We start from the raw sequence: 13,209 nt of genomic DNA, 5'->3' as shown, positions 1-13,209 counted from the left end.
ACAACTTCCCTTGGCAACCTGTTCCAGTGTCTCACTACTCTCATGGTGAAGAAATTCTTCCTTATATCAAGCCTAAATCTGCCCCTCTCCAGTTTATACGCGTTCCCCCTGGTCCTATTACCACAAGCCTTTATGAATAGCCCCTCTCTAGCTTTCTTGTAGGCCCCTTTCAGGTGCTGGAAGGTCATGATAAGACCTCCTCTGAGCCTTCTCTTCTCCAGGCTGAACAGACCCAACTCTCTCGGCCTTTAAGGTTCCTCCCAATCCAAACCATTCTATGACTCTATGATTCTATGGTGAGAAGGCTTCCGCCACCAGGAAAGGTGCCGAGGGTCCCACCTCAGGGGATGGGAGCATTCCCCAGGCCCTCCACAGCTCCCACTGTTTCCCTCAACAGGAGGCATCATGGACCTGATGTGGGAATTGACGATCACTTCCCTCCAAGGAGGCTGCCAGAAGAGTATTTTCTGTTTTCTTCTTGCAAGAATATTCAGGTAAAAGTTCAAAAGCCCCAAGCAGCGCAGTGAGCAAAAGAAATGGTGCTGATGTTGAGGAGTGTAAAATCAAGTCAAGGATGATTTAATCATAGAATCATAGAATCTGAGGTTGGAAAGGACCTCAAGGATCATCTGGTCCAACCTTTCTTAGGAAAGGCACAGTCTGGACCAGCCTTTGGCCCAGCACTTTGCATCTTAGAAGTGTCCAGTGTTGGGGAGTTTACCATGTAGCCATTCAGAGAATGGTTTGGGTTGGAAGCAACCTTAGAGATCATCCAGTTCCAACCCTCCTGCCATGGGCAGGGACACCTTCCACAGATCGCTCATAGCTCAATCTACTCTGGCCTTGAACACCTCCAGGGATGGGACATCCATGATTTCTCTGGCTAACCTGGTCCAGTGCCTCACCACCTTAACAGTAGAAAATGTCTTCCTAATAGCTCATCCAGTTCTTCCCCCCTCCCAGCTTTAAGCTGTTACCTCTCATCCTACCACTCCACTCCCTGATAAAGAACCCCTCCCCAGCTTTCCTGTGGGCCCCCTTCAGGTACTGGAAGGCTGCTATAAGGTCTCCCCCTAGACTTCTCTTCTCCAGTCTGAACAACCCCAGCACTCTCAGCCTGTCCTCACAGCAGTTCCTCTTGAGCCGAGGACACCAGATTGAACACAGTACTCCAGGTGAGGCCTCACAAGAGCAGCGTAGATGGGCAGAATCACCTCCTTCAACCTTGCACTTAGCCTCGTTGAACTTCATGAGGCTAGTGCAGGCACACCTCTCAATCCTGTCAAGGTCACTCTGGATGGCATCCCTTCCCTCTAGTGTGTTGACTGTACCAAACAGCTTGGTGTCATCAGCAAACTTGCCCTCTATACTGAAATTATAGCCATTAAAAAACGCAGCTTCAATCACATTTGTATCTCCAACTTTCGCATACATGAGCAACACTGATATTCTTGACGTATGCATTGAACAGACACAAGAGATGTTTGGTAATCACAGTTTTATTTACGCAGTTTCAGACTAGATAGTGCTATTGCAGAAAGTACCATGTTTTCACTGTAGCCACTGTGCCCAACCATGGGGGCATACGACATCAGGACAGCACCTATACTTCCCTGGCAGAAGTAGTTTACAAAATAACTTTATGCAGAGAAGACATGGCAAGTCTGTTATTTTGTCATTTGTTTCTCTAGTCACACAGTGACGCTGATTGTATCTCACACCCTCTGTACATCGAAAGAAAAAAATACACTGTACAGAAGATAAGCCAAAGTTCAGTTGTTTGACATCTTCCAGGCTGTCATTTTTAATATGTCCCCCACAGATTACCTACAAAAGTTGCCAAGTACCTTGAAGATAAGTACTCTAAACCTTACAAGGGCTTCCAGTTTTGCAGATTGTCAAAGCTGTGGGGGAAAAAAAAAAAAAAGAAAAAAAAAGAAGAGGCCAAGTTTGTTGATCCGGGGTTTAACAGACAACCAAAACAATGACAAATGCACTAGAACTTACAGGAGACTTCCCAGTTTCACTGGACATGAGACCAAGGACTAGATAAGCAACAAGCCAGTCAAAAAGGTAATTAAAAAAACCCTAGCATTATCTAACTAAAATGAATCCTATAAAATCTGGTGGTTCTAGCTAACCAGTTCAGTTCTGATGATTAATAGACATAAAGGAGGAGGCCATTATACTTCGAATGAGATCCTTTGCTGAATGTTGTCTTCAGGCCTGGGTTGCCTTTTGAACTAACACTTAATAATATGAAGATAGGTTTTTTTAACTGTTACTTTTCTTTCTTTGTTAACTATATAAACAGAAACAGGAAAACCATAGCTTCAGATAGACTGGACTCTAAACCATTAAGAGAGGCAGCAAAGGAAAAAGTTTAGTCTTGGTTTAGAGTTTTGAGTCTACTTGGCATCTAACAAATCTTTAAATTCTTGATAATTATGCATACAATATTTAAGAACAAAGGGCCCGATCCTGCAGCCCTTATTCTTCAGAAGGCAACAGATGCCAATACTCACTGAGACAGCCTTTTTCTTTTAAGGTCAACAGGATACAAATACATGTGCAACACTGATAATTACAGAAAGATAATTTCTAAATCTGCAAAAGCTTCAGTGTGTACTCAAGTCATACATACACAGAACTGAAGTTACCAATGTCAGTGTGTCTTCAGACTGCAAATTATGTCTAATGGCTTTACTGTAGATGCACAGCAAACTCATCTTTTCTTGATACATAAAGAAACTGCTGATCAGCCCAGTAAGGACAGGTATCTAAATCAAGGTGAATGACCAAGCAAGTGCAGATGTATTCTACGCAGAATTTATTTTCTTTGCTTTAATAGCAGCTTCAATTTCTTCCATGATTGGCACTGGCCCTGCATAGTTATTAGTTTCAATAGCTTCCAGTTTCTTCTGATAGTCAGTTGGCAAGCCATTCTGGTTTGCACCCATGCAAATAACCTAAAAGGAGGGGAAAAAAGCCATCCGTAATCATGTTAGGCATACAGGAAGAACCACTTAAGGTAACAAGAGAATTAATCCCAAATAATGTTATTTGTACTTAACAATAGCCAAAGGCTTCTGGAAGATCACTGAAGACCTTAATAGTTGCCAACAGAATTATTCTGAAAAGGCTTTTAACTACCAAGGCATACCCCTAAGATTCTGAAACGTTGCTAATGTGCACAAAACTGTATAATTAAGCCATTACTCAGTTACTCCACTCTTTCTTCCAGCGAGGATGAGAATTACTTCCTGGCTAAAGGCATAGAAAGTAGTTCTCATCCTCACTGGAAGAGCACGGCATAGTTCTCATCCTTGTTCAATGAGAAGCAGCATATAATACCGAACTTCTTTAAAAATAAGCTGTTCGAATCCAAAGCACAACAGTGAGTACCTAGACAGGCTATAGGAGTACCAGAAACAGAGAGTCAGCTTAGTGAAAAAGCACAGATTCCTTAGAGTTTGGTACTGCATCTTTCCTATTACATACAAATAAGTATTGGTGCAAGAGAAAAGAAGTGACAGTCAGAGGAAAAGAGGATGCTGCAGGAGGCTTTAAAGAGAGCTCTATAAGATCTCACATAGAAATGAATAGATTACTACACAGGTTTTAAAAGCTGACAGTATTGTAAATATTCTTTCATGCATTCAACAGGCAGGAAATTCAAGGATGAGGCATCTAGAAAGGATGAAGTTTGCCACAAAAAGTGCACAACAGTAGGTGGCTGTAGATCACTGTGGGCTGATGCAGTCATCTGTACTAAATTTTTAGCCCTCTTGCCTGGTTAACTTAAACAAATAAAAGGTGGGGGCAGGGAGGAAGAAGAGAACTAACGACTGACCCTGAGAACAGCAGAAGGGAGTATTTGGCTCAATAAAGTTGCCCATATTGGAGGTCTGCTCTTAGAGCACACTAGTGAGAGCTCATGCACAGCAGCAGACTACGTATCAGCTCCATGAAACTCTCTAGCCTTGACAAAAGTAGGTTTGCAGGGAGGAGGTTTGTGAAGTCGCAGAGCCTGCTTTCTAAGCAAGCTTTCTCTTCAGAAGTCCTGCAGCAGCTGGCCTTAGTTATGCTCCAGGAAGCTGATTCATAGGAGTGAGTTCCTCAGTTAAGAGAAGGTGGCACACTTGGGATTTAAAAAGCTCAAATCTTGTTTTCTTTGCTTTTGGTAAAAAAAGTCGGTATGTTCCAGTGATGTCTATTGGCAGCTGCTCACAGCTTCACAATTCCAGACACGCAGTCATGCCACCCGAGGCTAGGCCTGCATCAGATCTCGGAAGCTAAGCAGGTCAGGCCTGCTGCGTGACTGCATCACGTGTGTCTACAGAGTCAGTGTGTTGCAGAACAGTGTTGAAACACTCCTGCCTCACCAGCCATCAAGTGGGAACCTGCAGTGCTCTGCAATGTTGCTGGAACTCCTGTGATATATGCATGATGCACCTGGTAAAAAGAGGCAGGTGGACTCCTGTATTAAATGACAGTAAGACAATAGAGATAATCCACGTCCTTGAGACTAGAAGCCAGGTGCAGTACTCTTCCCACAGAAGCTTCCCTCTGTCCTTTTTATGGAGTACATTAATTTTTCAAATGGAGAACTGCTGCATACATGTAAACAACATCCTTCAGAAATACCTGTGTCAGTCATAACTAATTCATGAGTTAAATCAAGGCTTCGGGTAAGGCATAACTAAGCCAAAAAATAAAACTCACTAAGCAGGCCTGTAAGAGCTAACAAAGTCCTGCAAATATCATCACACTACTATATTGCACAAGTATTAAGTTATACCTTTACATTCGAGTTACTCATGCCTTCCATCCACTGCAAATAAAGTATTTATTAAACAGAAGTACTGCGTTATATATTTCTGTTCATTCTTTCCAAAATCACAGTGGTGCAACACCTACCTTTTTATACTGAGGAGAAGGAGGACCACAGACATAGTCCTTCATCTGGTAGCTCCGACAGGTCAGCACCTTTCCTGCTTCAGTATGGACATGAACTTCTATCGGGACATAAATGCCATCTTCAACTCCCTCTTGCCTGTAAAGGACACATATTCCTTTCATGCCAAATGACTGATGCATCCATCTTTCAAACAAACTGTGCAATTAAATATATGCATTTCTTATGACAGAATTCAAGGCAGGACATTGGTCTGCACTGTTAAACAAATAAAGCAAAGCATATTCCAGTCCTTTTTGTGCAAACTTGTTTCATATACAAAAATAAGTTTCTAAAGAAGCAAGCAGCATTCACTTTTATCATTTCAGCTCTGTAGGAAAGACAACTAGTGGTTAAATTGCAAAGTTAGAGAGAGAATATTCCTTGGGAATTGTGCAAGTCTGGGAATCTACAAGAGAAAGACAACCAGGATTATCAGAATTAATGAGCTAGGCACATATCACTCATTACCTTGCACTCAGATAATGAAACAATAGCAAAGTTTTATCTTGCCCATTGTGTTACATTTGAATAAGGGGAAACTCGCAACTCTTGCAATATGCATTCCAAAGAATAAGCCAGGACACCCTTTAATTTGCAGAAGAGGTGTACAACAACAATGGGACAGATCAGGGCAAAACATATTTCGTTACTTATTTTAATTAGCAAAATCAGGCTGTGTTAGGAAAACAAAATTAAATTCAGAAACCAGGCTACTTGTTGTCTTTAACCATTAGCATTTAGCCACGAATAGAAGTCTGAGGAAATAGTTAACCAGTAAATGAGAAGCTTAAGCAATGCAAGACAGACTTTATAGCACAATTTTAGAAGTGCTTTAGACATGAGTGAAAACATGGGGTTTAAATGCTACTCGTCAAAACACCATTTTGACAACTTATCTTTCCTTCAAAGATTTACTACCATTCCAAGTTAATTAATGTACATTACATGGGCCGTGTTATGTGAATAATGAAGTTAAGCGCAAGTAGAGACTGGAAGCTAACTGCAGACTCAAAGCCGACAGACTGCAAAATAAGTCACACAGGTGTGAGAGAGCAAGAAAAATGTTACAGTTAACTAACATCCACTGCAAGGACATATGATTAAAAAACATGATTTAGTCTGTAACTTGGAATTGTGAAGTACAAAGGACAAAAAGTAACCTGACCATTAGGCAGCACATCTGGAGCCAAAAAGTTAAGCTATCTAAGCTAACAATTCCCCTCAAGTATTTGTTTTCTACATATATGATGTTCTTTTAGTATCATTTCAACTAACAACATGCAGCATCAATTACATGTTCCCTCCTCTGCTTCAGGATAACAAAGCAGACTTATTTATCCAGATTGGAGGAGGAGGGAAAGAGAGGAAGAGCAAATACCGATTTTTAATTTTTTTCTTGATACATGGAAATTCGAGGAAATAACTTGGTTAAGAAGTTACAAATATGTTTGTGCACAGCCAAAGAATCTCAAGCTCTTCAGCAGCAAAACATGCAAGCTCTTTTGAGTTTATTAGGAACAATTCTTGGAAGAAACCTATCAACTACTGTCATAAAAGCCGAGAATACATCCTGTTTCCTTCGATTTTCAGTTTACCTTCATGACATCAAGGAGGCAACTGGGGAAAAGCCATCTTTAATGCTAGTGTGTCCTGCAGTTTTTTGGTGATGGTGTGGCACTCAAGTTTCTAGCATCATAGCTAGCATTAAACTTTATCCCACCAAACAAATTCCAAGGATCCGGAATTCTATAGTATGGAAACACCACTTCCACAAGTTAAAAATACAAAATGCTGCCCCCAAAGGGAGAACACAGAGATACTACCAAAGCAGATGCAGCCAGACAGCTTCTTTATACTTCTGCACTTTACACATCAGGAAAGCGTAGTAAATCAGGAAATTTTAGTAAAGGTCAGCAGAAAGGGGACCAGGAGGTAAGTGCTAGTATAATCGGAGTGGGGAATTAAGGAGATAATAAAACATGGACATGTGACTCTCCCCAACCAGAAGTATACCAGCTAGATGCACTCCTGCTTGGGACTAACACTCCCAACTAGGACTTGAGAGTGCTGAGAGTGCCCATTCCCATGATGCGCTAACAGAACTTGGGCAACAGTTTCTGTTGTATTTCAGGTTCACTGTAGGCAATGAAAAGCAAGTTGGAACTTTGAGTTTCATGGCCAAGGTTATAAGGACATGTCTACACAGCACAGTGCAGCCACAGCCAAAATTGCAACAATACCAGAGGCAGAACTGTACTAATGTAATGCTTTCAATGGGTTCAATATGCCCTGCTTCCTTAGCCTCACTAGCCTAGATTTCTGATGGAATTAACAGACAGCGATGAACTGCTCTGAACAAACAATCCTTGTGTACCAGAAGCACCGTGCTGTGCAGGCGCATCCTGAAAACTGCAATAAACACGTGACACCAGCCAAATTTCTGGAGATTAAGTTCTAAGCCCTGCCTTAGACCCTGCAAGAAGTTATGCTACTCCTTGATTTGTTTACTCTGGTCCTCCAGACTTCAGCCTGGGAACAGCTTGCTCAGGTTGCCTTAAATATGTCTTAATCATCAGTCACAGGCAAAACGTTCTCTGCCATGCATTGCTATGCTGCAAGCAGCCTCTGCCATACAAAAGGGAAAACAAAACCACCCCAGCTCCTGGCTTGGATCTACCTCAAGTTCAAAAGAGTTTGAATCCTTAGAAGGGAATACATGCAAAATAATCTTCTCAAAAGGTGTCTCTGCCTGTATTAAAGATCTCCTTCTCTTCTGCAAAGTCTTGTACTCATCCCTTCCTTTACCACAGCTGGAGTCTACAGACTTACAGAGACAGAAATTGATGGCAAGTTCCAAAGGACATTCTCCCTAAAGCAATTGGAAAAGTCTTGTGGGACAAACAGAACTTAAAGTAATATAAGGGACAGGACACTGTGAGGACAGGTATTAAAAAAGGAGCCTAACCAAATACATCAGCTCCAATCCTTATTGAAATAGCCCTAAGTAGTTTTAGTTGGAAAACAAAGTCATTTTAATCACAAATGCATTAGAAGCCAATACTTGTACTGTGAAATGAAATTTACATATTAAAGTTCCAAGCACCATCTTGATTCCAACACCAAAGCTTCCACACAGCTCTTGGCCAAAAATTAACTACTACTTTTCAATTGCCCTTTAAAATAGTAGAATACAGCAAAAGTTAAGTCACCTACTTATCCAGTGAACTTAAATTGCTAGTGTTCATTTTCCACACTATTCCCCATACTTCGTCTCCAGGGCTCTGAACAATGGTAGCAGTACCTCCATGCCAGACAGAACTTGTCCTGCCTTGATGATGGCCAAACTCGAGCTTAAAATCCTGCAAATAAAACCAATGCAGAGAATCAGTTTACACATAAGATGAAGGCTGTTGGCTACTCTTGATATTAAAGGGGAAGCTAATGGAGAGTTTACAAGTAGTCAGTTGGAGCAACAGGAGGAGGAATGGACAGGTGGGATCTAACCCAGCTCTCATCTCATGATGGACTGAAGTCAGCCTTTTCTACCTCCCCATGAGAAACAGCAGCCTTGAGACAAAGAGAAGAGAGGTCTGGCAGAGTACTACTGATAAAAGTCTTGGTCTGCAGAGATCTAGATCAATGTCTAAACCTCTTGGTAGTCTGGCCTGAACGTCAGCTAACAATTTATAGCAGTGAGAAGAAAGGAGAGGCGGCCTTTTTTTAGCACACATACCCAATTCTGCAGTAAACAGTAGTGCTGAAGAAATGTCAGCTTGATTTTTGTCCAAGCTGGCAGTAACAGGATTAATGATGTGCCTCCCGTTAGACAGTCTGAAGGCCCCTTAGCTAAGGTGTACCACGAAGGAGGGAACTGGTTACTGCTGCCTTCTTGTTCTGCAAAAGACATGCTTACCTGTTGCCTGTTCCTTTGCAGCTTCTGGTGCTGTTTTAGGACTTAAATGTTACCATGCATGGTCCAGGAAGACAGTAAGGGTTAAGAAGCCTACAAGACAGTGAGCTCTTGGTCTTGTCCTCACACAGTAATAGAACTGCCCAATTATGAAATACCACCCTGGTTGTTTTTTGTGCCACCTCATCACACAACAGTACTTTGCACACAAGTAAATAGTCCTAGACTGAAGTTACAGATGTGGAGGGCAAATGCTTGCAGGGCAGCCCCGAGGAAACACTCCTGTAGAGCTGACTACACTTACAGCAGTTTATTAAAACAAACAAACAAACAAAAAACAACAAAACCCATCAATTTTTATTTTATTCCTCCATTTATATTTTCCTGCATTGAGTAACGGCAAGGAAGTGCATAAAACAGTCAGACACCTCCCAAGAAGGACAACACAGACTGTTTGGAAATAGCGTGGTTAGCTTCGGGAGTGCAGGGATAAGACAAAGGCTAACAGTTTTAAGCTGAAAGAGGGAAGATTCAGATAAGGTATTAGAAAGAAATCTTTTACTGTGAGGGTGGTGAAGCACTGGAACAAGGTTGCCTGGAGAAGTTGTGGCTGCCTCATTCCTGGAGGTGTTCATGGCCAGGTTGGATGAGGCTTTGAGCAATCTGATCTAGTGGAAGGTGTCCCTGCACATGGCAGGAGGGTGGAACTGGATGACCTTTAAGGTTCCTTCCACTCAAATCATTCTATGATTGACTGATTCTGAAAGCAGGAAACCCAACTTCATGCCACATGGGCAATTGTAGCAGGCACTGCAGGGAAGAGGGAAAAACCACACTGGACACTTTCTTGGGTCAAGAACTTGGTCTTTGGCCCTTCTGCGAAGTACCAGCGTAACGCCCTTTCTGTGTTTGCTGCACATCTTATTTCTTACAGCTTTTGATAGAAGATTAACAAAATTTTGTAAAATAAAACCAGAGGGAAGTGAATTTAATATTTTAGTTTAGCATCCAAAGTACTCCGGAATTGCGAGCCTTTTCCTCTCATTTTGCAGAGGGGTTGGAACTGGATGATCTTTAAGGTCCTCTCCAGCCCATAAGGAAGGATTTCTTCACTATAAGTGTGGCGAGGCACTGACACAGGTTGCCCAGGGAAGTTGTGGCTGCCCTATCCCTGGAGCTGTTCAAGGCCAGGTTGGATGGGGCCTCGGGCAGCCTGGTCTAGTGGGAGGTGTCCCTGCCCATGACAGGGGGGTTGGAACTGGATGATCTTTAAGGTCCTTTCCAACCCAAACTATTCTATGATTCTACTCTGTTTACAAGCTTTTTCCCCCTTTTTTAAAGCCAAAATGGTACTACCATAGAGCAATTAACATAAATCAGTTTCAACGTTTGTTTGTGGCTTCCTCACTGGCTAGTATCAGTGATTTTCCAGCTTGAAGCAAGGGAGTGAAGCCACCCAGTGTTAACAGGGAGCACAGCAATCGTCAAAAGCCAGCTAGAAAAGCTCTTGAACAGCTAACTTGCAGTGTTGCAAGAGACGCTTAATGTGTAACCTAAAAATCTACCTGAAAGCCAGAAGGAGAGCTGAAGCACAGGGGTTTTGTTTATTCAAAGGTAAGCATGGAATACTACTGCTTTCCTCCTCGCCTCCGAGGTCTGATCATGCATGGCACTAGGCCCTCAGCACGTTCAGCTCTGCACTGGTATCTGTAAGCGCCTCACTCCTTACAGGAGCAGGCCTAAATTGCCAGGTTGATAGTCCCATGAGACACAAAGTATCTGACTATAGAGAGCTCATTAATTACAAGTTTTTGGAACTTCTTCATTCCTGCTGTCATAGATCATTTCCTGCAAGTTATCCCAAGAGAACCTTCAAGTCATCCTTAAATGGAGTTGATCAATTCTCTGCTCCTCCAAGGACCCTTCCAGCTGCACAGATCTGTACATCAACAGCTTAATGATCACAAGCTCTTACGTCCAAGCCTACATTAGGGCCAAGTGGATATCCTAACATTTAATAGCCCTAGACAGGGGGAGATCTGCTGGGGCCTAGGAAGGCGTCGGATGTGGTACTGGGTGAAAGCGTACATCTGCCCTGACACAGAGCACAGGGAGGGCTCCTTGCTTGCAACCAGCATGGCACTGGGCAAGGAGGAATTTTCATTTTTTAACCAAGCATCATTCTTTTCAAACTGACAGAGGCTCGTCCCACAAGCCCAGACGAGCACCTGTGTTCTGGTTTGAGCTAAGGTAGAATCAATTTTCTGACTTCATCTAAGTCTCATCTAAGTAACTTCATGTCCCGAAAGTTAACTGCAAGTTTTTCAGTGTTTCTCTCTAGAAGTGAAAAAACATGGCATTGGTATATAGAGGCTATTGATTATAAATATTCCCATAGTAACCAAGACTACGCTCGAGCTGACAGTGCCGTAAGACAAAGGGGCAAAAAATGGTTGCACCTGCAGGGAGGGACAGGACAGGAGACCCCAAACTGACCAACAGAGCGTTCCAGACCAGATACATCATACTTGGCATAAACTGAGGGAAAGTATCGCTCTTTTCTTTGATGACTGATGTCCAGTGAGGATCTCATTTGCCTGCTTGCCACTCATCCCAGATCCATGCATTCCTGAATCCAGTTCCTGAGTCAAGCTCCCTCTTAGCCTAGACTCTTTTCTGCTCTGTGGGATGGTGCAGTCACCAGGGAGGGAGGCAATTCCATATATTTCTACATATTTAGAATCATAGAATAGAATCTTAGGTCTCTATCTTTTCTACAGTGAGCTATGAGGAACCAAAAGGAAAAGTATATCCTCTCAATATCTAGCCACACAGCTGTCCTCTGAAAATGCTGGTGAGTGATTTAAATGGTCTAGAGTAAGGGATCTAGAGTAAGAATCTCAGGTGAAAAGAGGTCATATTTTTTGCTGCTGCCCCACTACCATGATGCCAATGGGAGTCTTGACTTCATCTAGATTTTATGCATCTTAGAGATAATTAGACAGAGCTCAAGGAAGGATTTAGTCAGGGTTTAAATCTCTGTCTCCCTGAAGGTGAGTTGCAACTCAGACTATGTCCCAGATTATTTGGGATTAGGTAGACTTCATTTAACTTTTCTTTTTTTTTTAATTGTGCTTGTTTTGGTAGCATCTGCTAATCCTACAAAATCTGAAAGATTTAATCATGTTCATGATCTAAATCTTGATATATACAGTTCTGAGATCTTATAGGTTAAATGTCTTGCATTTTATCACACTGTTGTATGCCTATGACAAACCTAGAAGAGACCTTAAAGATCAGTGAGTTCCAACCCTTCTGCTGTGGGCAGAGACATCTCCCAGCAGATCACGCTGCCAAAGGCCCCATCCAACCTGGCCTTGAACACCTCCAGGGATGGGGCATCCACAGCTTCCCTGGGCAACCTGTGCCAGTGCCTCACCACTCTCATGGTGAAGAAATTCTTCCTTATGTCTAATCTAAATCTGCCCCTCTCCAGTTAATACCCATTGCCCCTCATCCTGTCACTACAAACCTTTGTAAAGGCTTTATCATTATTTTCTTATTAATAGTATTTTCTCTACTATTATAATTCCATTAAAGCTGTTCCAGTTTCCAGCCTTTTCCTCTCATTTTGCAGTGGGGATGGAACTGGATGATTTTTAAGGTCCCTTCCAACCCAAACCATTCTACTATTCGATTATTTCTCTTTCCCTGAGGGGGCGGGAGGGGGAAGGGAATCGGCGGTCCAACTCCTCGGTTTTAGCCGCCAAACGGGGCTCCTTGGACGGCAGCGCTGGTGAAACCCATCGAGAGGAGCCCCGAAGCGCCGTGACGTGACCCTCCCACCCACCCCCGCGCTCCGTGGATCCCGCCGGCCCCTCCCCGCCCGCACACCTGCAGGCGCGCCGGGGCGCAGAGCTGCGCCGAGGGGTTGCGGAGCAGCAGCCGCTCCCGCAGCAGGTTGCTGCCGTACGCGTAGTACAGGAAACCCCGGCAGCCGCCATCTCCCTGCTCGGCGCCGCCGCCCGCCTCCATCCGCGCCGCACCACGCCGCCCGCCGCGGCGCCTCAACGCCTCGGGGCGGGGCCTCCGGGCAGCACCTCCCACCGGGGGGACCGGGGGCGGGGCCTCCGTGAAGCGCCGCTCCCCATTGGGGCAGTGGGACCGGGGGCGGGGCCTCCCGGCAGTGCCGCTCTCCATTGGACACTGCCTGCTCCCCATTCATCGCTGCACGCTCCCCATTGGACACTGCCCGCTCCGCACTGGCCACTTCCCGCTCCCCCTTGGACACTGCCTGCTCTGCATTGGACACTGCTTGCTCCACACTGACCGCTGCCCA

At 43.8% G+C, this 13,209-nt stretch overlaps 1 protein-coding gene across 1 annotated transcript; it reads right to left on the bottom strand.

Moving 5' to 3' along the window:
* Positions 1 to 1,488: 1,488 nt before the first annotated feature.
* GGCT (gamma-glutamylcyclotransferase) lies at positions 1,489 to 12,959 on the bottom strand. Its single transcript, XM_054059550.1, has 4 exons — positions 12,765 to 12,959; positions 8,174 to 8,319; positions 4,921 to 5,056; positions 1,489 to 2,969 (listed from the first exon to the last, which is right to left on the bottom strand). Exons 1-4 carry the CDS (start codon positions 12,903 to 12,905, stop codon positions 2,820 to 2,822), a joined length of 573 nt encoding a protein of 190 aa, XP_053915525.1. The 5' UTR covers positions 12,906 to 12,959; the 3' UTR covers positions 1,489 to 2,819.
* Between the last annotated feature and the right edge of the window lie 250 nt (positions 12,960 to 13,209).

The sequence above is a fragment of the Cuculus canorus genome, chromosome 2 (assembly GCF_017976375.1).
Source record: "Cuculus canorus isolate bCucCan1 chromosome 2, bCucCan1.pri, whole genome shotgun sequence".
NCBI lineage: Eukaryota > Metazoa > Chordata > Aves > Cuculiformes > Cuculidae > Cuculus > Cuculus canorus.
Note: the sequence above shows the minus strand (reverse complement) of the source record. Positions and strands in the feature narration are given on the sequence as shown.